Source organism: Coregonus lavaretus (genome assembly GCF_964263955.1).
Source record: "Coregonus lavaretus genome assembly, chromosome: 9".
NCBI lineage: Eukaryota > Metazoa > Chordata > Actinopteri > Salmoniformes > Salmonidae > Coregonus > Coregonus lavaretus.
The window spans coordinates 5,658,752-5,683,751 of record NC_139996.1 but is presented as its reverse complement, the minus strand read 5'-3'; the positions used below and the strand labels follow the sequence as shown (position 1 = coordinate 5,683,751).

Genomic DNA, 25,000 nt, shown 5'->3' with positions numbered 1-25,000 from the left:
GTTCAGTGACAGTGGTCAGGTAATCTGCCACTGTGTAGTCTCTGCTTAGAGCCAAATAGCATTCTAGTTTGCTCCGTTTTTTTGTTAATTCTTTCCAATGTGTCAAGTCATTATATTTTTGTTTTCTCATGATTTGGTTGGGTCTAATTGTGTTGCTATCCTGGGGCTCTCTCTCTCTCTCTCTCTCTCTCTCTCCCCCTCTCTCTCTCTCTCTCTCAACACCTACTGTGTTGTAGCCTAATTAGTTTAACTGTTGCTTCTTCTCGGTTGCAGAAGCATAACCATGGGGAAGGGATGCATCACAGCAACCAAGTACTTCCTGTTCCTGTTCAACCTCATCTTCTTTGTAAGTGACATCACTCTTAAAAATTACTTGTCTGAATAGAAGTATTGTGACCACAAGACAAGGAACAACCTCATGTTGTTCCTGTATTCACTATCATTTGAATACCATAGGCAGTTTGAAAATGGTAGGCTGTAAGATAGTTATATATGTAAATGTTACCTGCCAACCTGAGAAGTTTCTTACTGAAGCAATCATATCCAGAATCGGTGGCTTTCAGCTACAGCCTAACCTTTATTTAACCAGGTAGTCCCATTTAGGTCAAAATACCTATTCACAAGTGAGACCTGGCAGAGAATCCTCCCTTCAAACACAACATACTGTAGGACTAACTGGTGGGTTCATTCCAAACCCAGACAGCTGAAACTGACTCAACAACTCCTCTATTAAACCATCACTGATGATGTCCAGACTGACTCTTTACCACTTCTCCCCCAGACAGACTGACTCTCCCATTGTCTGTCTGTCTGTCTGTCTGTCTGTCTGTCTGTCTGTCTGTCTGTCTGTCTGTCTGTCTGTCTGTCTGTCTGTCTGTCTGTCTGTCTGTCTGTCTGTCTGTCTGTCTGTCTGTCTGCCTGCCTGCCTGCCTGTCTCTGTCTGTCTGTCTGTCTGCCTGTCTCTGTCTGTCTGTCTGCCTGTCTGTGTCTGTCTGCCTGTCTCTGTCTGTCTGCCTGCCTGCCTGCCTGTCTGTCTGTCTGTCTGTCTGTCTGCCTGTCTCTGTCTGTCTCTCTGCCTGTCTCTGTCTGTCTGCCTGTCTCTGTCTGTCTCGCTCTCTGTGTCTGTCTCTGTGTCTGTCTTGTCTGTTTGTCTGTCTGTCTGGGTTAATATGACTCGGTGTGTGGGTGGAGGGGTGAGTGTTTTCATTTCCAGGCCAGTGGGAGGTGGTGAATTAGCGGAACCCTCTCATCTTTTGGTTAGACCTACCCTCTACTCCTAGACATAGTCCCTCTAAATTACACATGGGGTCTGTGCTTAAGCACTTCATAGCCTCGTTACCAGGGAGATGGTGGTAAATCTGCTTGTGCCACTAGCGCTGGAGGCCAGTGAGTGTTCTGGACCGGAAATAAGAATGAAAGGACAACCTCAGATCAGGTCCAGACCTCTTAGTTCTGGTCTGGACTCGCTGTCTGTCACTAGTCTAATTCCTTTTCAGCTGTTCAGCCTGGCTCTTGGACCGGTTTCCTGAACACACAACCTAGAACTTCCTGGTATAAAAAGCAGTTTGGAGATTTTCTTAATCTGTATCTGGGAAACGGACCCTTTATGTGTTCAGCTAGTCTGAGTCTGATTGGGACTAGAGAGAGCCTGGTTTAGACTGTCAGTAAAATGAGGTTTCTCCACATCCGCTGTCCTCCCTTGTCCTGCTGAGAGAGAGAGACAAAGAGAGATGGCGTGAGAGGATCTCATCAGTCCCAGATGAGAGAGGAGAGAGAAGAGAGGGGAGGAGAGATGAGAAGAGAGGGAGAGAAGAGAGGAGAGAGGAGAGAGGAGAGAGGGGAGGAGAGAGAGGAGAGAGGGGAGGAGAGAGAGGAGAGAGGGGAGAGGAGAGAGGAGAAGAGAAGAGAGGGGAGAGGAGAAGAGAGGAGACGAGACGGGAGAGAGTAGAGAGGAGGGGAGAAGAGAGGGGAGGGAGGAGAGAGGAGAGAGGAGAGAAGAGAGGGGAGAGAGGAGAGGAGAGGGGAAAGGAGAAGAGAGGAGACGGAGGAGAGGGGAGAAGAGAGGGGAGAGGAGAAGAGAGGAGACGGAGGAGAGGGGAGAAGAGAGGGGAGAGAGGGGAGAGGAGAGTATACATACTGATCTGGTATGCACTGAGCTCTACATATTCAGTAGAATCTACTTGGCAGCCTATTATACTATAGTTACTGTAAAGCAACATTCGTGAATTTCTGTTTCCTCTGTAGATCTTCGGAGCATTGATCATGGGCTTTGGACTGTGGGTCCTTCTGGATAACCAGAGCTTCATCGCTGTTCTACGTAAGTTATATACACACACACACACACACACACACACACACACACACACACACACACACACACACACACACACACACACAGCAGTCTGGTCTGATACTTGATACTTGTAAGTCAAAGTGAGGATTAAAAAGTGTGCTTGTCAGATCCTAAACCGTTGCTACCCCAGTCTGTGTCCAATCCTAAACCCTTAGCCCAGTCTGTGTCCAATCCTAAACCCTTAGCCCTAAACCCTTAGCCCAGTCTGTGCAGCTTATGTGGATTTCATCTTACTGGCCCCATTCCCACGAACCCCAAGGGAAAAGGGCTATTAACTCAGAGCAGAGGGATGTAAGCACTGAAACTAAAATGTGACCCTCAGCTGAAAGCATGTGGTACGCTGTGGTCGCTCAACCACTAGAAACTAGAAAGCCATGTGGTACGCTCAACCACTAGAAACTAGAAAGCATCTGGTCGCTCAACCACTAGAAATTAGAAAGCATGTGGTCGCTCAACCACTAGAAACTAGAAAGCATGTGGTCGCTCAACCACTAGAAACTAGAAAGCCATGTGGTCGCTCAACCACTAGAAACTAGACAGCATCTGGTCGCTCAACCACTAGAAACTAGAAAGCCATCTGGTCGCTCAACCACTAGAAACTAGAAAGCATCTGGTCGCTCAACCACTAGAAACTAGATAAACATATATTTTTGACGCATTCATTCCGCATGGTTACAGGGTTAAAACAGAAACAACTCAAAGGGTTAAGTTTAGGTATTAATTCCGACGGGGGATAGGTTAGGGCTATGATTTAGGAAAGGCTTAAAACAAAATAATTTAAAACAATGCGCTGGTTCCAGCAAGTATCATCAAGTATTCTACCGGCTTGCTAGGGCATTGTAAACTGCCGTGGCGCAGCGGTCTAAGCAGTGCTGGGCAATAGTTTTTACTTTTTTTGGTGAGCGCCGAGGAAGACATACAGTGCATTCGGAAAGTGTTCAGACCCCTTCCCTTTCTCCACATTTTCTTACGTTACAGCGTTATTCTAAAATTTATTAAATAAAATGTTTTCCTCATCAATCTACACACAATACACCATAATGACAAAGCTAAAACAGGTTTTTAGACATTTTTGCAAATATATTGAAAATAAAAACAGAAATACCTTATTTACATAAGTATTCAGACCCTGTGCTATGAGACTCGAAATTGAGCTCAGGTGCATCCTGTTTCCGTTCATCATCCTTGAGATGTCTCTAATACTTGATTGGAGTCCACCTGTGGTAAATTAAATTGATTGGACATGATTTGGAAAGGCACACACCTGTCTATATTAGGTCCCACAGTTGACAGTGCATGTCAGTGCAAAAACCAAGCCATGAGGTCGAAGAAATTGTCCATAGAGCTCCGAGACAGGATTGTGTCGAGGCACAGATCTGGGGAAGGGTACCAAAACATTTCTGCAGCATTGAAGGTCCCCAAGAACACAGTGGCCTACATCATTCTTAAATGGAAGAAATTTGGAACGACCAAGACTCTTCCTAGAGCTGGCCGCCCGGACAAACTGAGCAAACGAGGGAGAAGGGCCTTGGTCAGGGAGGTGACCAAGAACCCGATGGTCATTCTGACAGAGCTCCAGAGTTCCTCTGTGGAGATGGGAGAACCTTCCAGAAGAACAACCAGCTCTGCAGCACTCCACCAATCAGGCCTTTATGGTAAAGTGGCCAGACAGAAGCCACTCCTCAGTAAAAGGCACATGACAACCCACTTGGGGTTTGCCAAAAGGCACCTAAAGGACTTTCAGGCCATGAGAAACAAGATTCTCTGGTCTGATGAAACCAAGATTGAACTATTTTGCCTGAATGCTAAAGCGTCACGTCTGGAGGAAACCTGGCACCATCCCAACGGTGAAGCATGGTGGTGGCAGCATCATGCTGTGAGGATGTTTTTCAGTGGCAGGGACAGGGAGACTAGTCAGGATCGAGGCAAAGATGAACGGAGCAAAGTACAGAGAGATCCTCGATGAAAACTTTCCAACAGGACAATGACCCTAAGCACACAGCCAAGACAATGCAGGAGTGGCTTCGGGACAAGTCTCTGAATGTCCTTGAGTGGCCCAGCCAGAGCCTGGACTTGAACCCGATTGAACATCTCTGGAGAGACCTGAAAATAGCTGTGCAGTGATGCTCCCCATCCAACCTGACAGAGCTTGAGAGGATCTGCAGAGAAGAATGGGAGAAACTCCCCAAATACAGGTGTGCCAAGCTTGTAGCGTCATACCCAAGAAGACTCGAGGCTGTAATCGCTGCCGAAGGTGCTTCAACAAAGTACTGAGTAAAGGGTCTGAATACTTATGTAAATCTGTTATTTCAGTTTATAATTTGTAATAAACCTGTTTTTGCTTCGTCATTATGGGGTATTGTGTGTAGATTGATGAGGGGGGAAAACAATTGAATCTATTTTAGAATAAGGCTGTAAAGTAACAAAATGTGGAAAAGGTCAAGGTGTCTGAATACTTTCCGAATGCACTGTATGTAAAAGTTCTCAGGACCTTTTCAAATGTCCAAAATCGAAATCTATTTCTAGTGTCAGCCTGCTCACACACGCACACACATACACACACACACTCACCGGGTCGGCCACAGGGGGAAGCGACGGGCTCTTTCGATAGGCTAGTTATCAAGGCATCTCAAGGAGTCTCATCCTGTTTTAGAGGATAGCAGCTTACCTATTAACTCTGCTCATAGACAGTGTGTCACTTCCTTAAGAGTGTCCATATGCAGGTACACACACCTACACACAAACACAGATGTTGTCAGGTCTGTTTCGTGGTAACAGAGATGCCCACCACCATTCCTACGTTAGTTGCGCTGGTTTCTTAACGACAGCAAGGGCGGCAGGTAGCTTAGTGGTTAAGAGCGTTGTGCCAGTAACCGAAAGGTCGCTGGTTCTAATCCCTGAGCCGACTAGGTGAAAAATCTGTCGATGTGCCCTTGAGCAAGGCACTTAACCCTAATTGCTCCTGTAAGTCGCTCTGGATAAGAGCGTCTGCTAAATGACCAATTATTTATTTATTTAAGTCAGTTGGAAGCCCAGTGCAGTCTCACCCTAGCCTACAGAGAGCAGGCCAGCCAGGGAAACATGGATGGGAATGCTAACTACTATAAATCTGCCTGATTCATTCTAAATGTTTTCAGTGTGTTCAGCCTCAGCTGGAGCTGCAGTTGTCTCCCAGAGCTGTATTAGAGGAGTCACTCTTCTCAGCGATGATTATTTTCATTTTAAATCAACTTCTGATGCTTTTTTGTCACTTTCTTTTTAACTGCTTTGGAGATGTACATGTCTTGGAGAATAGTTCCATGCAGCAGGAGGGTAGAGTACATCTCCCAGGACTGTTTTTCCTGCATACCTCTGGACATAATAGTAGTAGATCGTTTGAAATGATTAGTCAGTAGGTATTCCATCAACAAGTTGTATATCTGGAGAGACCAGTGAGATCTGTCTCAGAGGGTTAGGTGGAGTTGGAGAGACCAGTGAGATCTGTCTCAGAGGGTTAGGTGGAGTTGGAGAGACCAGTGAAATCTGTTTCAGAGGGTTAGGTGGAGTTGGAGAGACCAGTGAGATCTGTTTCAGAGGGTTAGGTGGAGTTGGAGAGACCAGTGAGATCTGTCTCAGAGGGTTAGGTGGAGTTGGAGAGACCAGTGAAATCTGTTTCAGAGGGTTAGGTGGAGTTGGAGAGACCAGTGAGATCTGTCTCAGAGGGTTAGGTGGAGTTGGAGAGACCAGTGAGATCTGTTTCAGAGGGTTAGGTGGAGTTGGAGAGACCAGTGAGATCTGTCTCAGAGGGTTAGGTGGAGTTGGAGAGACCAGTGAGATCTGTTTCAGAGGGTTAGGTGGAGTTGGAGAGACCAGTGAGATCTGTCTCAGAGGGTTAGGTGGAGTTGGAGAGACCAGTGAGATCTGTTTCAGAGGGTTAGGTGGAGTTGGAGAGACCAGTGAGATCTGTTTCAGAGGGTTAGGTGGAGTTGGAGAGACCAGTGAGATCTGTCTCAGAGGGTTAGGTGGAGTTGGAGAGACCAGTGAGATCTGTCTCAGAGGGTTAGGTGGCGTTGGAGAGACCAGTGAGATCTGTCTCAGAGGGTTAGGTGGAGTTGGAGTCTATATTTACGCTGGAACGTCCATAGGGGCCTGAGTAATGAGATGCGACAAGTAACAACTCACCAGAACTGTGTTTCCCGGATCTCTCAGTGACTCATGGGTCCTCCTCTCTCTTCCCTGTGAAAAACGCACGCACACACACTCACACACACGCACACACACTCACACACATACACACCCAAACTGGAGCTGTTTCCCAGACCTCTCAGACTGGGTCCTCTCTCCTCTCTTGTCATGTATCACTGTACATGTCTCCCTCCAAAAAGAGGACTCTTCTCAAGGGACTTTCCTGGCCAAATAAAGGCTAAACGAACTATTTCACTGAGAGAGGGATATTCTGTAGTCTGGAATGACTGCCACTGCATCACATCCCAAGGCCACTGACAGTTGAGTGGAGCCTGCTGTTTAGGCTGTCTTTAGCTGGGCTGGCATCCCCCACTGCTGATTTGGATCAGTTCCTCTCTGTTCATAGATTCTTATTCATTATTGATCTCAAATTGAAAACTGATGGTAGATCAGCACTCCTACTCTGAGACGTTTTGTGAATATGGGTCTGACTGGATGATCCGACCAAGGTCAGTGTTGAGCTTATCATTGGCCAGGAAGGGACATAACACAGAGCCCCCGCCCATTCTCTTTATCACCACCAGAACAGCGGCTCAGACCCACTGTTGTTTATTATCCAGCTGTTCCTACAGATTACATCCTGTATGCTTCCCCTGCTTCCTGGGACCTACCCTGAGGATATCCCCTCCTTCTCCTCCTCCATGGGACGGGGTACATCTACTCTTCTCCTCCTCTTCGTCCTCCTATCCATATCCCCTTTCTCCTCCTCCTCCTCCTCCTCTACAGAGCTACATCACAGTTCGTCGGGGCATGGACTCTACAAGGTGTTGAAAGCGTTCCACAGGGATGCTGGCCCATGTTGACTACATTTTACATTTACATTTTAGTCATTTAGCAGACGCTCTTATCCAGAGCGACTTACAGGAGCAATTAGGGTTAAGTGCCTTGCTTAAGGGCACATCGACAGATTTTTCACCTAGTCGGCTCGGGGATTAGAACCAGCGACCTTTCGGTTACTGGCACAACGCTCTTACCCACTAAGCTACCTGCCGACTACAATGCTTCCCACAGTTGTGTCAAGTTGGCTGGATGTCCTTTGGGTGGTGGATCATTCTTGATACACACAGGAAACTGTTGAGCGTGAAAAACCCAGCCACGTTGCAGTTCTTGACCCAAACCCGGTGCACCTGACACCTACTACCATACCCTGTTCAAAGGCACTTAAATATTTTGTCTTGCCCACTCACCCTCTGAATGGCAAACATACACAATCCATGTCTCAGTTGTCTCAATACTTAAAAAACCTTATTTAACCTGTCTCCTCCCCTTCATCTACACTGATTGAAGTGGATTTAACAAGTGACATCAATAAGGGATCATAGCTTTCACCTGGATTCACCTGATTAGTCTGTCATGGAAAGAGCAGGTGTTCTTAATGTTTCGTATACTCAGTGTACATTCATGCTACACACACAACAAATGCTCCTACCAGACTCTTATTTACTATTGCTAATACTGCGCTATTTAACCCCCTAGAGTCGATTGACACACCGGTGCGTCAATCTAAGTTACATAACAAAAAAACACATCTGCCTATGTCACAAAGCTAGAGTGGTGTTTGTCAGACCGTGAGACATCCCGAAAATCGGTCTTACATTTTTACATTTTAGTCATTTAGCAGACGCTCTTATCCAGAGCGACTTACAGTTAGTGAGTGCATACATTTTTCATACTGGCCCCACCGTGGGAAACGAACCCACAACCCTGGCGTTGCAAGCGCCGTGCTCTACCAACTGAGCTACAGGGGACTTTTACGTCTTCTCACGTAAACGTCTGTAGTGTACGAACGTTTTGACGTACAAATTATTATGACCACACTATGGAAAGGGGAGACTCTCATGAACACCCCCACAAGTGTCAGGAGACTCGTCTGAAGTCGGTACCGTCGATGTGCCAACCTCTGTTTGGTGGCGTCCGAACCGTTTGGGCTACAAAAAAAACGAATTGGAAGTAAGGATGTAGTTTTGTGCCAACCCCAAAAAGGGGTTAAATATGTGTTAAAAAAAACAACTAAATATTTCCTGAGTTTTTTTTAAATATCTCCTAGATTTAGGACACACGTCAACCTTGTTTTTTATGATACGTTTTTTTGACCGTCTTTTTTGCCATTTATGAATGTGTTATTCAATGCATTTCTATAGGCTTTAGTAGTAAAGGCCAAAATCTATATTTTATCCACAAAAAATACCTTAAGGGGTCCTAAAATTCAAAGTCAGATAGCTAAATGATCCATGGTATGACCATCTTAAACCAATTATATATGTCAACTTAGAACCCCCCCTCCCCCAACATCTTAGACTCTGAAGAATGAAACACTTGCCCCCCCCAATCCCTCCTCTTCCCCAATATACGTGTAAATATTAGACTATAAATGATGCCTTCCTGTATTATACAGTGGGGGAAAAAAAGTATTTAGTCAGCCACCAATTGTGCAAGTTCTCCCACTTAAAAAGATGAGAGAGGCTTGTAATTTTCATCATAGGTACACGTCAACTATGACAGACAAATTGAGAAGAAAAAAATCCAGATAATCACATTGTAGGATTTTTAATGAATTTATTTGCAAATTATGGTGGAAAATAAGTATTTGGTCACCTACAAAGACAAGAAAGATTTCTGTCTCTCACAGACCTGTAACTTCTTCTTTAAGAGGCTCCTCTGTCCTCCAATTGGTGGCTGACTAAATACTTTTTCCCCCCACTGTACTTATGCTAAAATGTTTATTATATTCTACTGAGCCATTTACTTTATGTTCGTATACTTATCTTTTATTAATTCTTATTGTTGTTGCATTGTCCAGAAGGAACCTGCAAGTAAGCATTTCGTTGGACAGTGTATACCATGCGTATCCTGTACATACGACTAGTAAAACTTTAAAAATTGAAACTCTCCCACAGAGGGCCCCTCAGACGTTATTGGTCTAATGACTGAAGCCTTGTGAAAACAGGATCACTGTGTGTTTACAGTTTCCATTTTCTATAGGTTATATTAATAGAACGGTGTGCAGCTGTTCCACCATGTTAGGGGTCTTGGGAATGTTTTCATTGTCCCCCCCCCCCCCCTTATTCTTTAGCTGAAGGATCAACTTCCCTTTCTGAATGTTCTTCTTTCCAAAAGTATTTTCACTTTTTATTGGATGGAGACGTTAGAGAGAGAGAGACAGAGGAAAGTTAGGAGGAGAGATGGTGTGTTGTAATGGCAACCCAATCCAACACCAGCATGTAGGCAGCTTCTTTAACCACTAGCCCACCTCGTCTCAGCCCACGCTGAATGTTCTCTCTCTATCAGAGCCACGCTGTCACCATAGTGACAAGAAACACACGAGTTCCATCATCGGAGCGGCTCGCCAAAACACAGCTCGGTGTATTTTTTAAACAAAAGAGCTTGGCCTTGGTTAGGGTGCGATGTTACAGATGATAACTGCCAAAACACAGTGTGAAGATACGCTGTGATCAGATGTGTAGGTTATAGAAAGCTTACTGAGTTAGAAACGTGATATATTAGATCCATACTACAGGTTGAATTTGGGTTCGATGTCAAATTGCTGCATTATCAGTTTAGCGTATCAGGGATTTTTTTTTTCAGCTTACAGTTAGCCTACACTTGTTAGACTCAAACAAGTTAAAAATGAGGTAAAAATGTGGTATATTTTATCAATCTTACAGGTTGAATTTGAGTTTGATGTCAAGTCGCTGTGTTTAATTCGAAGCATTCATTTTGTTTCTCTGTATACAGATTAAATACATGGAAATGTAGAAATGTTTATGCAACGAACCCTGCTATGTGTGAACTGCTGTCTTTAAAGGGCACTATAGCTCACTGAAACCTGGTGGTTTCCACTGAAACTTCCATTTAAAGAGACAGTAGGGCTATAGTGAATAGGGTGCCATTTGGAACGAAGCTCTAAACTGTATTTTTAAATGGAAGTTTCCATGGAAACCACCAGAGGAACTTTTTCTGAAGTTCCAATGGAAGGAGACAGGCATGGAAATCTGCCATGTTACAAGACAGACCAGAACACATGCTGAACACTGCTTTTAGCTACATAACCACTAGAGATTCCACACAGAGGAGTGTGCATCTGCTTCTAAAGCACTGCAACACAGATGTGCATTCTGAAAATAGTTACTAGTCCTAAAGGCTTTGAGAACGTCCTACTTTTAGAATGTATCGAGCTGTGAAAGGAAGTGTGCGTCCTTGCAAGTTTCAGTGTTTTTGTTTGCTACGTTTTCTGTCACCAACGATCCTTGTCAGAGTTAGGAAGTATTTGGCTGATCTCTGTCAGGCCCACTGCAGCCCTTACTTCACATGCTTTGAGTCGTACAGTGCAGTACGCAAGTGTTCATAACAACTGCTCCTCTCTCTCTATCTCTGCCGTGGGTCTGTGTTTTGTGGTGAGAGGATGCTGTCGGCTGACACCTAGTGATGTAGGACACGTGTAGCTTACATCTGTGTTCTCTGTGTGTAACATCTCTTTCACAGGAACCCTGTAACTATCCCTTCTGTAACTATCCCTTCTGTAACTATCCCTTCTGTAACTAGCCCTTCTGTAACTAGCCCTTCTGTAACTATCCCTTCTGTAACTAGCTCTTCTGTAACTAACTCTTCTGTAACTAACTCTTCTGTAACTAACTCTTCTGTAACTAACTCTTCTGTAACTATCCCTTCTGTAACTAACTCTTCTGTAACTAACTATTCTGTTACTAGCCCTTCTGTAACTAACCCTTCTGTAACTAACTCTTCTGTAACTAACTCTTCTGTAACTAACTCTTCTGTAACTAACCCTTCTGTAACTAACTCTTCTGTAACTAGCCCTTCTGTAACTAACTCTTCTGTAACTAACTATTCTGTTACTAGCCCTTCTGTAACTAACCCTTCTGTAACTAACTCTTCTGTAACTAACTCTTCTGTAACTAACCCTTCTGTAACTAACCCTTCTGTAACTAACTCTTCTGTAACTAACTCTTCTGTAACTAGCCCTTCTGTAACTAACTCTTCTGTAACTAGCCCTTCTGTAACTAACTCTTCTGTAACTAGCTCTTCTGTAACTAACTATTCTGTAACTAACCCTTCTGTAACTATCCCTTCTGTAACTAACTCTTCTGTAACTAACTATTCTGTAACTAACCCTTCTGTAACTATCCCTTCTGTAACTAACTCTTCTGTAACTAGCTCTTCTGTAACTAACTATTCTGTAACTAACCCTTCTGTAACTATCCCTTCTGTAACTAACTATTCTGTAACTAACCCTTCTGTAACTATCCCTTCTGTAACTAACTCTTCTGTAACTAACTATTCTGTAACTATCCCTTCTGTAACTAACCCTTCTGTAACTAACCCTTCTGTAACTAACTCTTCTGTAACTAACCCTTCTGTAACTAACCCTTCTGTAACTAACCCTTCTGTAACTAGCCCTTCTGTAACTAACTCTTCTGTAACTGGTTATATGTGTGTGTATATAGACCTATATAGAACCAGGCCATGAGGGTGTGTGTGTTTATGTATGACTGAAGTGGGGTTGCATATACTGTTTCTGTAAACTATAGCTACACGTACACACATTGATGTACCTATACACACATTGATGTACATATACACACATTGATGTACACTACCAGTCAAAAGTTTGGACAAGCCTACTCATTCAAGGGTTTTTCTTTATTTTTTTACTATTTTCTACATTGTAGAATAATAGTGAAGACATCAAAACTATGAAATAACACACATTGAATCATGTAGTAACCAAAAAAGTGTATATTTTATATTTGAGATTCTTCAAATAGCCACCCTTTGCCTTGATGACAGCTTTGCACACTCTTGGCATTCTCTCAACCAGCTTCATGAGGTGGTCACCTGGAATGCATTTCAATTAACAGATGTGCCTTCTTAAAAGTTAATTTGTGGAATTTATTTATTTCTTTCTTAATGCGTTTGAGCCAATCAGTTGTGTTGTGGCAAGGTAGGGGGGTATTCAGAAGATAGCCCTATTTGGTAAAAGAGCAAGTCCATATTATGGCAAGAACAGCTTAAATAAGCAAAGAGAAACGACAGTCCATCATTACTTTAAGACATGAAGGTCAGTCAATAAGGAAAATCTTAACAACTTTCAATGTTTCTTCAAGTGCAGTCGCAAAAACCATCATGCACTATGATGAAACTGGCTCTCATGAGGACCGCAACAGGAATGGAAGACCCAGAGTTACCTCTGCTGCAGAGGATAAGCTCATTAGAGTTACAAGCCTCAGAAATTGCAGCCCAAATAAATGCTTCACAGAGTTCAAGTAACAGACACATCTCAACATCAACTGTTCAGAGGAGACTGTGTGAATCAGGCCTTCATGGTCGAATTGCTGCAAAGAAACCACTACTGAAGGACACCAATAAGAAACACGAGCAATGGACATTAGACCGGTGGAAATCTGTCCTTTGGTCTGATGATTTATGGTTCCAACCGCCGTGTCTTTGTGAGACGCAGTGTAGGTGAACAGATGATCTCCGCATGTATAGTTCCAACCGTGAAGCATGGAGGAGGAGGTGTGATGGTGTGGGGGTGCTTTGCTGGTGACACTGTCTGTGATTTATTTAGAATTCAAGGCACAGTTAACCAGCATGGCTACCACAGCATTCTGCAGCGATACGCCATCCCATCTGGTTTGGGCTTAGTGGGACTATCATTTGTTTTTCAACAAGACAATAACCCAACACACCTCCAGGCTGTGTGAGGGCTATTTGTTTTTCAACAGGACAATGACCCAACACACCTCCAGGCTGTGTAAGGGCTATTTGACCAAGAAGGAGAGTGATGGAGTGCTGCATCAGATGACCTGGCCTCCACAATCCCCCGACCTCAACCAAATTGAGATGGTTTGGGATGAGTCGGACCGTAGAGTGAAGGAAAAGCAGCCAACAAGTGCTCAGCATATGTGGGAACTCCTTCAAGACTGTTGGAAAAGCGTTCCAGGTAAGGCTGGTTGAGAGAATGCCAAGAGTGTGCAAAGCTGTCATCAATGCAAAGGGTTGCTATTTTAAGAATCTCAAATATAAAATATGTTTTGATTTGTTTAACACTTTTTTGGTTACTACATCAATCAATGAATCAATCAAATTGTATTTATAAAGCCCTTTTTACATCAGCAGATGTTACAAAGTGCTGTACAGAAACCCAGCCTAAAACCCCAAACAGCAAGCAATGCAGATGTAGAAGCATGGTGGCTAGGAAAAACTCCCTAGAAAGGCAGAAACCTAGGAAGAAACCTAGAGAGGAACCAGGCTCTGAGGGGTGGCCAGTCCTCTTCTGGCTGTGCTGGGTGGAGATTATAACAGTACATGGCCATTAAGGCCAGATTTGTCTCCAAGATGTTCAAACGTTTGTAGATGACCAGCAGGGTCAAAAAATAATCACAGTGGTTGTAGAGGTTGCAACAGGTCAGTACATCAGGAGTACATGATTCCATTTGTGTTATTTCATAGTTTTGATGGCTTCACTATTATTCTACAATGTAGAAAATTACATTTACGTCATTTAGCAGACGCTCTTATCCAGAGCGACTTACAGGAGCAATTAGGGTTAAGTGCCTTGCTCAAGGGCACATCGACAGATTTTTCACCTAGTCGGCTCGGGGATTAGAACCAGCGACCTTTCGGTTACTGGCACAACGCTCTTAACCACTAAGCTACCTGCCGCCCTATAAAATAGTAAAAATTAAGAAAACCCCTTGAATTAATAGGTGTTCTAAAACCTTTGACACATTGATGTACATATACACACATTGATGTACATATACACACATTGATGTACATACGCTCACTTTAGTTTAGTTTTATTACATTGTCATACTGTATGGTTTCACTGGGATTGTTTACAGTCCCTTATGGTAATCTATACGAGCACTGTTCATGAGATGCCAAGAATATGGACATCTGTAGGATGTTAAATAAGTCATTGTGCGCTGTGAGCCAATGCTTTGAAGTGGTTATGTTTTATCTGTGGAGCAATGTGTCTGGTTGATTTTTTTTCAGTATTATTATTGTATTATTATAAGTATTTTTCATGGGTTAGGAAAGTTAAGGGTTATTATATGATAGTAGGCCTCTCTGGATCTCTCTGGCTTCAGACCCAGAGTGAGTTGGAGCCGTGTCCCAGAGCTCTGAGCCAGGCTTCATTCCGGACAGAGACAGGGCCTCTCTGGTTCTCCTGACCTCAGACCCAGAGTGAGTTGGAGCCGTGTCCCAGAGCTCTGAGCCAGGCTTCATTCCGGACAGAGACAGGGCCTCTCTGGTTCTCCTGACCTCAGACCCAGAGTGAGTTGGAGCCGTGTCCCAGAGCTCTGAGCCAGGCTTCATTCCGGACAGAGACAGGGCCTCTCTGGTTCTCCTGACCTCAGACCCAGAGTGAGTTGGAGCCGTGTCCCAGAGCTCTGAGCCAGGCTTCATTCCGGACAGAGACAGGGCCTCTCTGGTTCTCCTGGCCTCAGACCCAGAGTGAGTTGGAGCCGTGTCCCAGAGCTCTGAGCCAGGCTTCATTCCGGACGGGGACAACAGCTCTCCGGAGCTTACCCTCAGCCAAGGGAATCTCCTCCATCTCCTCTTCATTCGTCTGCTCCAGCCTTGCTCTCTCTCTGGTCTCTGTTGTGTTGTTATAACTCTGGTAGAGAACACTGCTAGAATGTTTAGAATGCAACTTGCTCCATGGTGGACCGCATTGCTTGACTTGACATAGCCTGTGTTACTACTACTAAATGAACAGGTTACACGGTACCTGACCTGCCACATGTGCATATTTCATTGTATAGGGTTGGTTATGTGTATAGGGTTGGTCAGGTGTATAGGGTTGGTCAGGTGATTTAAATGTGTGGGCTAGATTGAGTCATGGACTAAAAATCACTTTCAATGGAGACCCCTCCATTCTGTGTAGTTTAGGATGATATCGGAGCCTGGTTCAGTAGGTGATGTTGTGGGCTGAATGTTTAACCCGTTCGTGTATGCCTTCTCTACAGAGGAGGAGTCCACCACTCTGAAGGTAGCGTCCTATATTCTGATCACTGTGGGCTCTCTCTCCATGGTCATGGGCTTCCTGGGCTGTATAGGAGCCATCTACGAGATACGCTGCATGCTGGGCCTGGTGAGTAAACGCACATCCACACTGCTAAAAAATAACCCGGCTCTCACGGGGACTTGTTCCTTCACCGCAATGCTGTAAAAGGTTGGGGCAGGATGTAGAGTGATGTTGAAGTTATGTCACAATGCTCTAAGCTGCTGCAGTGAGCTACAATTGTAGCTAAGATATCCACATGAAACTTGAATAGGGTTAGTTAGAACTAGACTACAAGCTCAGCTCAGTGTGTGAACACCTGGTGCTGTTTGGCCCAATGAGCTTGGGTTGTTAGTATAATACCATCCTCCTGACTGACTACTGAGTCTGTCGTCAAGAGCAGCCGTATGTGTGGATTATTAATGTGAGGGGGTTACAGAGAGGGGTGAGGAGAGGTTACCGAGAGGGGTGAGGAGGTTACAGAGAGGGGTGAGGAGGTTACAGAGAGGGGTGAGGAGGTTACAGAGAGGGGTGAGGAGGTTACAGAGAGGGGTGAGGAGGTTACAGAGAGGGGTGAGGAGGTTACAGAGAGGGGTGAGGAGGTTACAGAGAGGGGTGAGGAGGTTACAGAGAGCGGTGAGGAGGTTACAGAGAGGGGTGAGGAGGTTACAGAGAGGGGTGAGGAGGTTACAGAGAGGGGTGAGGAGGTTACAGAGAGGGGTGAGGAGGTTACAGAGAGGGGTGAGGAGCGGTTACAGAGAGGGGTGAGGAGCGGTTACAGAGAGGGGTGAGGAGCGGTTACTGAGAGGGGTGAGGAGCGGTTACAGAGAAGGGTGAGGAGCAGTTACAGAGAGGGGTGAGGAGGTTACAGAGAGGGGTGAGGAGCGGTTACAGAGAGGGGTGAGGAGCGGTTACAGAGAGGGGTGAGGAGGTTACAGAGAGGGGTGAGGAGAGGTTACCGAGAGGGGTGAGGAGGTTACAGAGAGGGGTGAGGAGGTTACAGAGAGGGGTGAGGAGGTTACAGAGAGCGGTGAGGAGGTTACAGAGAGGGGTGAGGAGGTTACAGAGAGGGGTGAGGAGGTTACAGAGAGGGGTGAGGAGGTTACAGAGAGGGGTGAGGAGGTTACAGAGAGCGGTGAGGAGGTTACAGAGAGGGGTGAGGAGGTTACAGAGAGGGGTGAGGAGGTTACAGAGAGGGGTGAGGAGGTTACAGAGAGGGGTGAGGAGCGGTTACAGAGAGGGGTGAGGAGCGGTTACAGAGAGGGGTGAGGAGCGGTTACAGAGAGGGGTGAGGAGCGGTTACTGAGAGGGGTGAGGAGCGGTTACAGAGAAGGGTGAGGAGCGGTTACAGAGAGGGGTGAGGAGGTTACAGAGAGGGGTGAGGAGCGGTTACAGAGAGGGGTGAGGAGCGGTTACAGAGAGGGGTGAGGAGCGGTTACAGAGAGGGGTGAGGAGCGGTTACAGAGAGTGGTGAGGAGGTTACAGAGAGTGGTGAGGAGAGGTTACCGAGAGGGGTGAGGAGGTTACAGAGAGGGGTGAGGAGGTTACAGAGAGGGGTGAGGAGGTTACAGAGAGCGGTGAGGAGGTTACAGAGAGGGGTGAGGAGGTTACAGAGAGGGGTGAGGAGGTTACAGAGAGGGGTGAGGAGGTTACAGAGAGGGGTGAGGAGGTTACAGAGAGCGGTGAGGAGGTTACAGAGAGGGGTGAGGAGGTTACAGAGAGGGGTGAGGAGGTTACAGAGAGGGGTGAGGAGGTTACAGAGAGGGGTGAGGAGCGGTTACAGAGAGGGGTGAGGAGCGGTTACAGAGAGGGGTGAGGAGCGGTTACAGAGAGGGGTGAGGAGCGGTTACTGAGAGGGGTGAGGAGCGGTTACAGAGAAGGGTGAGGAGCGGTTACAGAGAGGGGTGAGGAGGTTACAGAGAGGGGTGAGGAGCGGTTACAGAGAGGGGTGAGGAGCGGTTACAGAGAGGGGTGAGGAGGTTACAGAGAGGGGTGAGGAGGTTACAGAGAGTGGTGAGGAGAGGTTACCGAGAGGGGTGAGGAGGTTACAGAGAGGGGTGAGGAGTGGTTACAGAGAGGGGTGAGGAGCGGTTACAGAGAGGGGTGAGGAGGTTACAGAGAGGGGTGAGGAGGTTACAGAGAGGGGTGAGGAGGTTACAGAGAGGGGTGAGGAGCGGTTACAGAGAGGGGTGAGGGGGTTACAGAGAGGGGTGAGGAGGTTACAGAGAGGGGTGAGGAGCGGTTACAGAGAGGGGTGAGGAGCGGTTACAGAGAGGGGTGAGGTGCGGTTACTGAGAGGGGTGAGGAGCGGTTACAGAGAAGGGTGAGGAGCAGTTACAGAGAGGGGTGAGGAGGTTACAGAGAGGGGTGAGGAGCGGTTACAGAGAGGGGTGAGGAGGTTACAGAGAGGGGTGAGGAGGTTACAGAGAGGGGTGAGGAGGTTACAGAGAGTGGTGAGGAGGTTACAGAGAGGGGTGAGGAGGTTACAGAGAGGGGTGAGGAGGTTACAGAGAGGGGTGAGGAGCGGTTACAGAGAGTGGTGAGGAGGTTACAGAGAGTGGTGAGGAGGTTACAGAGAGGGGTGAGGAGGTTACAGAGAGGGGTGAGGAGGTTACAGAGAGGGGTGAGGAGGTTACAGAGAGGGGTGAGGAGGTTACAGAGAAGATAATCCTGAGAGCTTAAGGGGTGTTCATCAGAACAGGTGCTGGTGAGGGGGGGTGAACCTGCTAGCTCGGGGGGAACGGGTACTGGTGAGGGGGGGTAAACCTGCTCGAACAGGGCCGGGGGTTAAGGGGGGTATTAACAGGGGTGCTATGGAGGAACCGCCTGAAATAGCTAGCAGTCCTACTGAGATGTCCATGCACTGAAACTGTCATTCAATGGAAGATAGAATACTCTACCCAAACCTGAACACAGAATCTGTTGAATCAGAGAAAAGTTAAATATTCTCTAGAGACTGATATTCTCTGTAGAACATGACTTGGGCTGTGTCATGCTAACTAAACCATTGTTCTTTCAAACTGTTATGATGAGCCTCTAAAAGGTACTTTCTCATTATGCTGTCTGTCTGCCTGCCTGTCTGTCTGTCTGTCTGTCTGTCTGTCTGTCTTGTCTGTCTGTCCCCAGTACTTTACCTGCCTCCTGCTCATCCTCATCGCCCAGGTTACGGCTGGGGTACTCATCTACTTCCAGAGAGACAGGGTGAGTTATACCTCCACCTCTCCCCTCCCCCCTCTACCTCATCTACAGTACTTCCAGAGAGTCGGGGGGTGAGTGTCCTCTCTCCTGTCCACTCTCTCCCCCTGTCTGTCGTCCCCCTCCCTCCTGTCCACTCTCTCCCCCTGTCTGTCATCCCCCCTCCCTCCTGTCCACTCTCTCCCCCTGTCTGTCCCCCCCCCCTCCCTCCTGTCCACTCTCTCCCCCTGTCTGTCCCCCCCCCCTCCCTCCTGTCCACTCTCTCCCCCTGTCTGTCGTCCCCCCTCCCTCCTGTCCACTCTCTCCCCCTGTCTGTCCCCCCCCCCTCCCTCCTGTCCACTCTCTCCCCCTGTCTGTCGTCCCCCTCCCTCCTGTCCACTCTCTCCCCCTGTCTGTCGTCCCCCTCCCTCCTGTCCACTCTCTCCCCCTGTCTGTTGTCCCCCTCCCTCCTGTCCACTCTCTCCCCCTGTCTGTTGTCCCCCCTCCCTCCTGTCCACTCTCTCCCCCTGTCTGTTGTCCCCCTCCCTCCTGTCCACTCTCTCCCCCTGTCTGTCGTCCCCGTCCCTCCTGTCCACTCTCTCCCCCTGTCTGTCGTCCCCGTCCCTCCTGTCCACTCTCTCCCCCTGTCTGTCGTCCCCCTCCCTCCTGTCCACTCTCTCCCCCTGTCTGTCGTCCCCGTCCCTCCTGTCCACTCTCTCCCCCTGTCTGTCGTCCCCCTCCCTCCTGTCCACTCTCTCCCCCTGTCTGTCGTCCCCGTCCCTCCTGTCCACTCTCTCCCTCTGTCTGTCGTCCCCGTCCCTGTCTCTACTTCATCTACCTACAGAAGAACAGGGTGAGTCCCACCACTCTCTCCACCCCACCCCCACTCTCCCTCCCTCCCACTCCTCCTCACCCTTTCTTGGCCTCTCACCACAGCTGGGACATACCCAACATTCCCACCCCCCCCTAGACAGCTGTGGCTGACTGAGACCTGCTGGGAATCTCCCTGCCCTGTGATGGAACCACGGGAAAGTTGTCAGTGAGTCCGAAGTGTTTACCAGTAGCGCTGGCTGTCGGCTATACAGCAGATTACAGACTCATTTTAGCCGTCTACTGTTTTTCCACAATATGCAGAAATCACTCCGCCATTTCCTGATTGCTAAAATCAAAATGGTTGGCATAATTTCAGTTTATGTGACCAAACAAGCAATGCATAGTGTAGAGAATCATTGTACTATCTAAAACGCTGTGAAATATTTTTTAAATAAGTCAGAAAAAGTCAGCCTTTCCCGCTAGAAAGAACAATATGCATCTTCTAGGCGATCTATTGATAGGACAGGTACCTGTCTGTCACAAAGTGAGCGATGACTGGTTTGACAGTCCGCTGTCTGTCCCGCCTCCCGGTACCTGGGGTTGTGTGCGCTGTGGTAGTAGTCACATTTCTTTACACGGAGGGAGAGAGCATGATGCTTCATCATCTCTGTGAGTGAATTTGCACACAGAGGCATCATGCCAAAAGGGGGCGAAGGGGCACATGCCCCGTCCGATTTGCTCTGTTTAAGAAAATACATACAGTAACAGTCAAATGTTTTGGCACTCCTGGCACATTCATGGGTTTTTCTTTATTTGTACTATTTTTTTACATTGTAGAATAACAGTGAAGACATCAAAACTATGAAATAACACATGGAATCATGTAGTAACCAAAAAAGTGTTAAACAAATCAAAATGTATTTTATATTTGAGATTCTTCAAATAGCCACCCTTTGCCTTGATGACAGGGCTATGGGAATGTGCAAGGCGTGTGTTTGTAGCTCCTGAGTGGCGCAGTGGTCTAAGGCACTGCATCGCAGTGCAAAACTGTGCCACTAGATCCTGGTTCGAATCCAGGCTCTGTCGCAGCCGGCCGCGACCGGGAGACTCATGGGCGGCGCGCAATTGGCCCAGCGTCGTCCAGGGTAGGGGAGGGAATGGCCGGCAGGGATGTAGCTCAGTTGATAGAGCATGGCGTTTGCAACGCCAGGGTTGTGGGTTCGATTCCCACAGGGGGCCTGTATAAAAAAAAAAATATGTAAGTCGCTCTGGATAAGAGCGTCTGCTAAATGACTAAAATGTAAATGTAAATGTTTGTGAAATGTGTCTGTCTCTGTCGTGACACTTGCCAACTCTGAGCGGCTGGTGAAATGTCAACTCTCAGAATGGGGATGGAGATGTGTCTGCACGGTGTTGGTCTATGATGGGATATTGCCCCCTATAGGTAGGAGAAGGGCACTGGCTGTACAGCCAGGGTTGGTCTTCTGTAACTCCACTGTAACATAACAGCATAGATGCACAGTTGAGTTGGAGGTATTTTAGTTTTTACCAGCGTGAAAGCCCTCAAATAATGTTATTGTAGAATAATGTTGTTCGCAATTTCATATCATAACTTGTTTCGGCCTGTGATTGAAGGAGAAAGCAATAATGACCTGGGCTTGGTGTATTAGGTTGTGTGTCTGAACAATCCAGATATCTGCCTTTTGTGTGTGTGTGTGTGTCTGTGTCTGTTTGTGTGTGTCCTGGTCTCCAGTCCAGACTTGATCTCTGTGTTTGGGGTTTACCACAGGGCAGGGTAGGGTGGCACACTTCCCCAGTACCAGAACAGGGGGAGGCTACCTCCCCTCCCTCACTGTCATGGTTTTATCCCCTCCCCTCTTCCCCTCCCCACTCCTCCTCCCCACTCCTCTTCTCCTTCCCTCCCCTCCCCTCCCCTCTTCCCCTCCACACTCCTCCTCCCCTCTTCCCCTCTTCCCCTCCCCACTCCTCCTCCCCTCTTCCCCTCCCCATTCCCTTCCCCACTCCTCCTCCCCTCTTCCCCTCCCCATTCCCCTCCCCACTCCTCCTCCCCTCCCCACTCCTCCTCCCCTCCCCTCCCCACTCCTCTCCTCCCCTCCCCTCCCCACTCCTCTCCTCCCCTCTTCCCCACTCCTCCTCCCCTCCCCTCCCCACTCCTCTCCTCCCCTCTTCCCCTCCCCACTCCTCTCCTCCCCTCTTCCCCTCCCCACTCCTCCTCCCCTCCCCTCCCCACTCCTCCCCTCTTCTCTTCCCCTCTTCTCTTCCCCTCCCCTCCCCACTCCTCCTCCCCTCCCCTCCCCACTCCTCCTCCCCTCCCCTCCCCACTCCTCTCCTCCCCTCCCCTCCCCACTCCTCTCCTCCCCTCTTCCCCACTCCTCCTCCCCTCCCCTCCCCACTCCTCTCCTCCCCTCTTCCCCTCCCCACTCCTCTCCTCCCCTCTTCCCCTCCCCACTCCTCCTCCCCTCCCCTCCCCACTCCTCCCCTCCCCACTCCTCTCCTCCCCTCTTCCCCTCCCCACTCCTCTCCTCCCCTCTTCCCCTCCCCACTCCTCCTCCCCTCCCCTCCCCACTCCTCTCCTCCCCTCTTCCCCTCCCCACTCCTCCTCCCCTCCCCTCCCCACTCCTCTCCTCCCCTCTTCCCCTCCCCACTCCTCCTCCCCTCCCCTCCCCACTCCTCTCCTCCCCTCTTCTCTTCCCCTCTTCTCTTCCCCTCCCCTCTTCCCCTCTTCTCTTCCCCTCTTCTCTTCCCCTCCCCTCTTCCCCTCTTCTCTTCCCCTCCCCTCTTCTCTTTCCCTCCCATGGCCTTATAGAGACACCCCTTTATTATTATTCATTATTAATATTATTATTATTGTTATTGTTATTGTTATTATTATTATTATTATTATCCATTATTATTCATTACACTGTTCTTTGCCAACAGATCTGATCAGATCTGTAAGACCAACCTGGGCCCATATTCACCAAATGAAGGCAGCAGCTCTACGATCAGAATTTAGTCATAAACTCATTCTTCCCTGTCTCTTCCCCAGCTGCAGCAGGAGATGTCCACCATCGTCAAGGGGATGCTGGTCAACTACACTGGTCAGAACAGGACCACAGAACACTCCTGGGACTACATACAGAGGACGGTGAGTAGCTGGACCTGCCTTAGTTTCGCCTTTATCAACATTTATATTTTAGTTCAGTCGTCAACTGAATGTAATATCACTGTGCTTTTAACTGTGTAAAAGCACAAGCACTCTCATAGCACTGTTTATCCAAAGGTTTCCATTTTAACATCCCACTCCCCTGTTCATTTGTTGATCTTCTTGGCTCCCCTCCTCTCACCCCATAGTGTTCCTGAGAGCATCAGCCAAGGCGTGTTGGGTTTCACATGCTGTTTGAACACTGGACTGTTTCATATTAATCATGCTTTCTCTTTCTCTCCCTCCTTCCCCCTTCTCTTCCTTTCTCCTTCTTCCCCCCTTCTCTTCCTCTCTCTCCTTCCCCCCTTCTCTTCCTCCTTCCCCCCTTCTCTTCCTCTCCCTCCTAACCCCCTTCTCTTCCTCTCCCTCCTTCCCCACTTCTCTTCCTCTCCCTCCTTCCCCCCTTCTCTTCCTCTCCCTCCTTCCCCCCTTCTCTTCCTCTCCTCCCTTCCCCCCTTCTCTTCCTCTCCCCCCTTCCCCCCTTCTCTTCCTCTCCCTCCTAACCCCCTTCTCTTCCTCTCCCCCCTTCCCCCCTTCTCTTCCTCTCCCTCCTTCCCCCCTTCTCTTTCTCTCCCTCCTTCCCCCCTTCTCCTCCTCTCCCTCCTAACCCCCTTCTCCTCCTCTCCCTCCTAACCCCCTTCTCTTCCTCTCCCTCCTTCCCCCCTTCTCTTTCTCTCCCTCCTTCCCCCCTTCTCTTTCTCTCCCTCCTAACCCCCTTCTCCTCCTCTTCCTCCTTCCCCCCTTCTCTTCCTCTCCCTCCTAACCCCCTTCTCCTCCTCTCCCTCCTTCCCCCCTTCTCTTTCTCTCCCTCCTTCCCCCCTTCTCTTCCTCTCCCTCCTAACCCCCTTCTCCTCCTCTCCCTCCTAACCCCCTTCTCCTCCTCTCCCTCCTAACCCCCTTCTCTTCCTCTTCCTCCTTCCCCCCTTCTCTTCCTCTCCCTCCTAACCCCCTTCTCTTCCTCTCCCTCCTTCCCCCCTTCTATTCCTCTCCCTCCTTCCCCCCTTCTCCTCCTCTTCCTCCTTCCCCCCTTCTCTTCCTCTCCCTCCTTCCCCCCTTCTCTTCCTCTCCCTCCTTCCCCCCTTCTCTTTCTCTCCCTCCTTCCCCCCTTCTCTTCCTCTCTCTCCTAACCCCCTTCTCTTCCTCTTCCTCCTTCCCCCCTTCTCTTCCTCCCCCCTAACCCCCTTCTCTTCCTCTCCCTCCTTCCCCCCTTCTCTTTCTCTCCCTCCTTCCCCCTTCTCTTCCTCTCTCTCCTTCCCCCCTTCTCTTCCTCTCCCTCCTTCCCCCCTTCTCTTCCTCCTTCCTAACCCCCTTCTCTTCCTCTCCCTCCTTCCCCCCTTCTCTTTCTCTCCCTCCTTCCCCCCTTCTCTTCCTCTCCCTCCTTCCCCCCTTCTCTTCCTCTCCCTCCTAACCCCCTTCTCTTCCTCTTCCTCCTTCCCCCCTTCTCTTCCTCCTTCCTAACCCCCTTCTCTTCCTCTCCCTCCTTCCCCCCTTCTCTTTCTCTCCCTCCTTCCCCCCTTCTCTTCCTCTCTCTCCTTCCCCCCTTCTCTTCCTCTTCCTCTCCCTCCTTCCCCCCTTCTCTTCCTCTCCCTCCTTCCCCCCTTCTCTTCCTCTTCCTCCTTCCCCCCTTCTCTTCCTCCCCCCTAACCCCCTTCTCTTCCTCTCCCTCCTTCCCCCCTTCTCTTTCTCTCCCTCCTTCCCCCCTTCTCTTCCTCTCTCTCCTAACCCCCTTCTCTTCCTCTCCCTCCTTCCCCCCTTCTCTTCCTCTCTCTCCTTCCCCCCTTCTCTTCCTCTCTCTCCTTCCCCCCTTCTCTTCCTCTCCCTCCTTCCATCCTTCTCTTCCTCTCCCTCCTTCCCCTTTCCTTTCCTCTGCCTCCAGATGAAGTGTTGTGGTTGGATGGGTCCAAGTAACTGGTTGGAGAACGTGTGGATCGGGAACAGTTCCGACTCCCTGTATTCCTGCTCCTGTCGAAATGAAACCCTGCCCGGGACAGATGTCAAGGAGACTGGGCTCTGTGAACATCTCTCTGCTGACCTGCCAGTATACCAAACGGTATGTTAGAGAGAGGAAGAGAGAGGGAACAGACATGAAGGAGACTGGGCTCTGTGAACACCTCTCTGTTGACCTGCCTGTAAACTAAATGGTATGTTAGAGAGGGACAGGAGCCCTGACATAGTTATGGTTCTAGTAGTAAGTGTCGTA

General features: G+C 48.4%; 1 protein-coding gene across 1 annotated transcript in view; it reads left to right on the top strand.

The window, feature by feature from the left end:
- LOC311134836 (CD82 antigen-like) overlaps positions 1-24,859 on the top strand; it is a gene marked incomplete at its 3' end in the record, with an annotated part of 34,386 nt that extends 9,527 nt beyond the window's left edge. The window contains exons 2-7 of the mRNA XM_084168615.1: positions 274-346; positions 2,245-2,317; positions 15,574-15,698; positions 18,735-18,809; positions 22,645-22,743; positions 24,677-24,859. Coding sequence (XP_084024741.1) covers positions 284-346; positions 2,245-2,317; positions 15,574-15,698; positions 18,735-18,809; positions 22,645-22,743; positions 24,677-24,859 — 618 coding nt within the window. The 5' untranslated portion in view covers positions 274-283. The remainder of the gene's footprint in view (positions 1-273; positions 347-2,244; positions 2,318-15,573; positions 15,699-18,734; positions 18,810-22,644; positions 22,744-24,676) is intronic.
- Between the last annotated feature and the right edge of the window lie 141 nt (positions 24,860-25,000).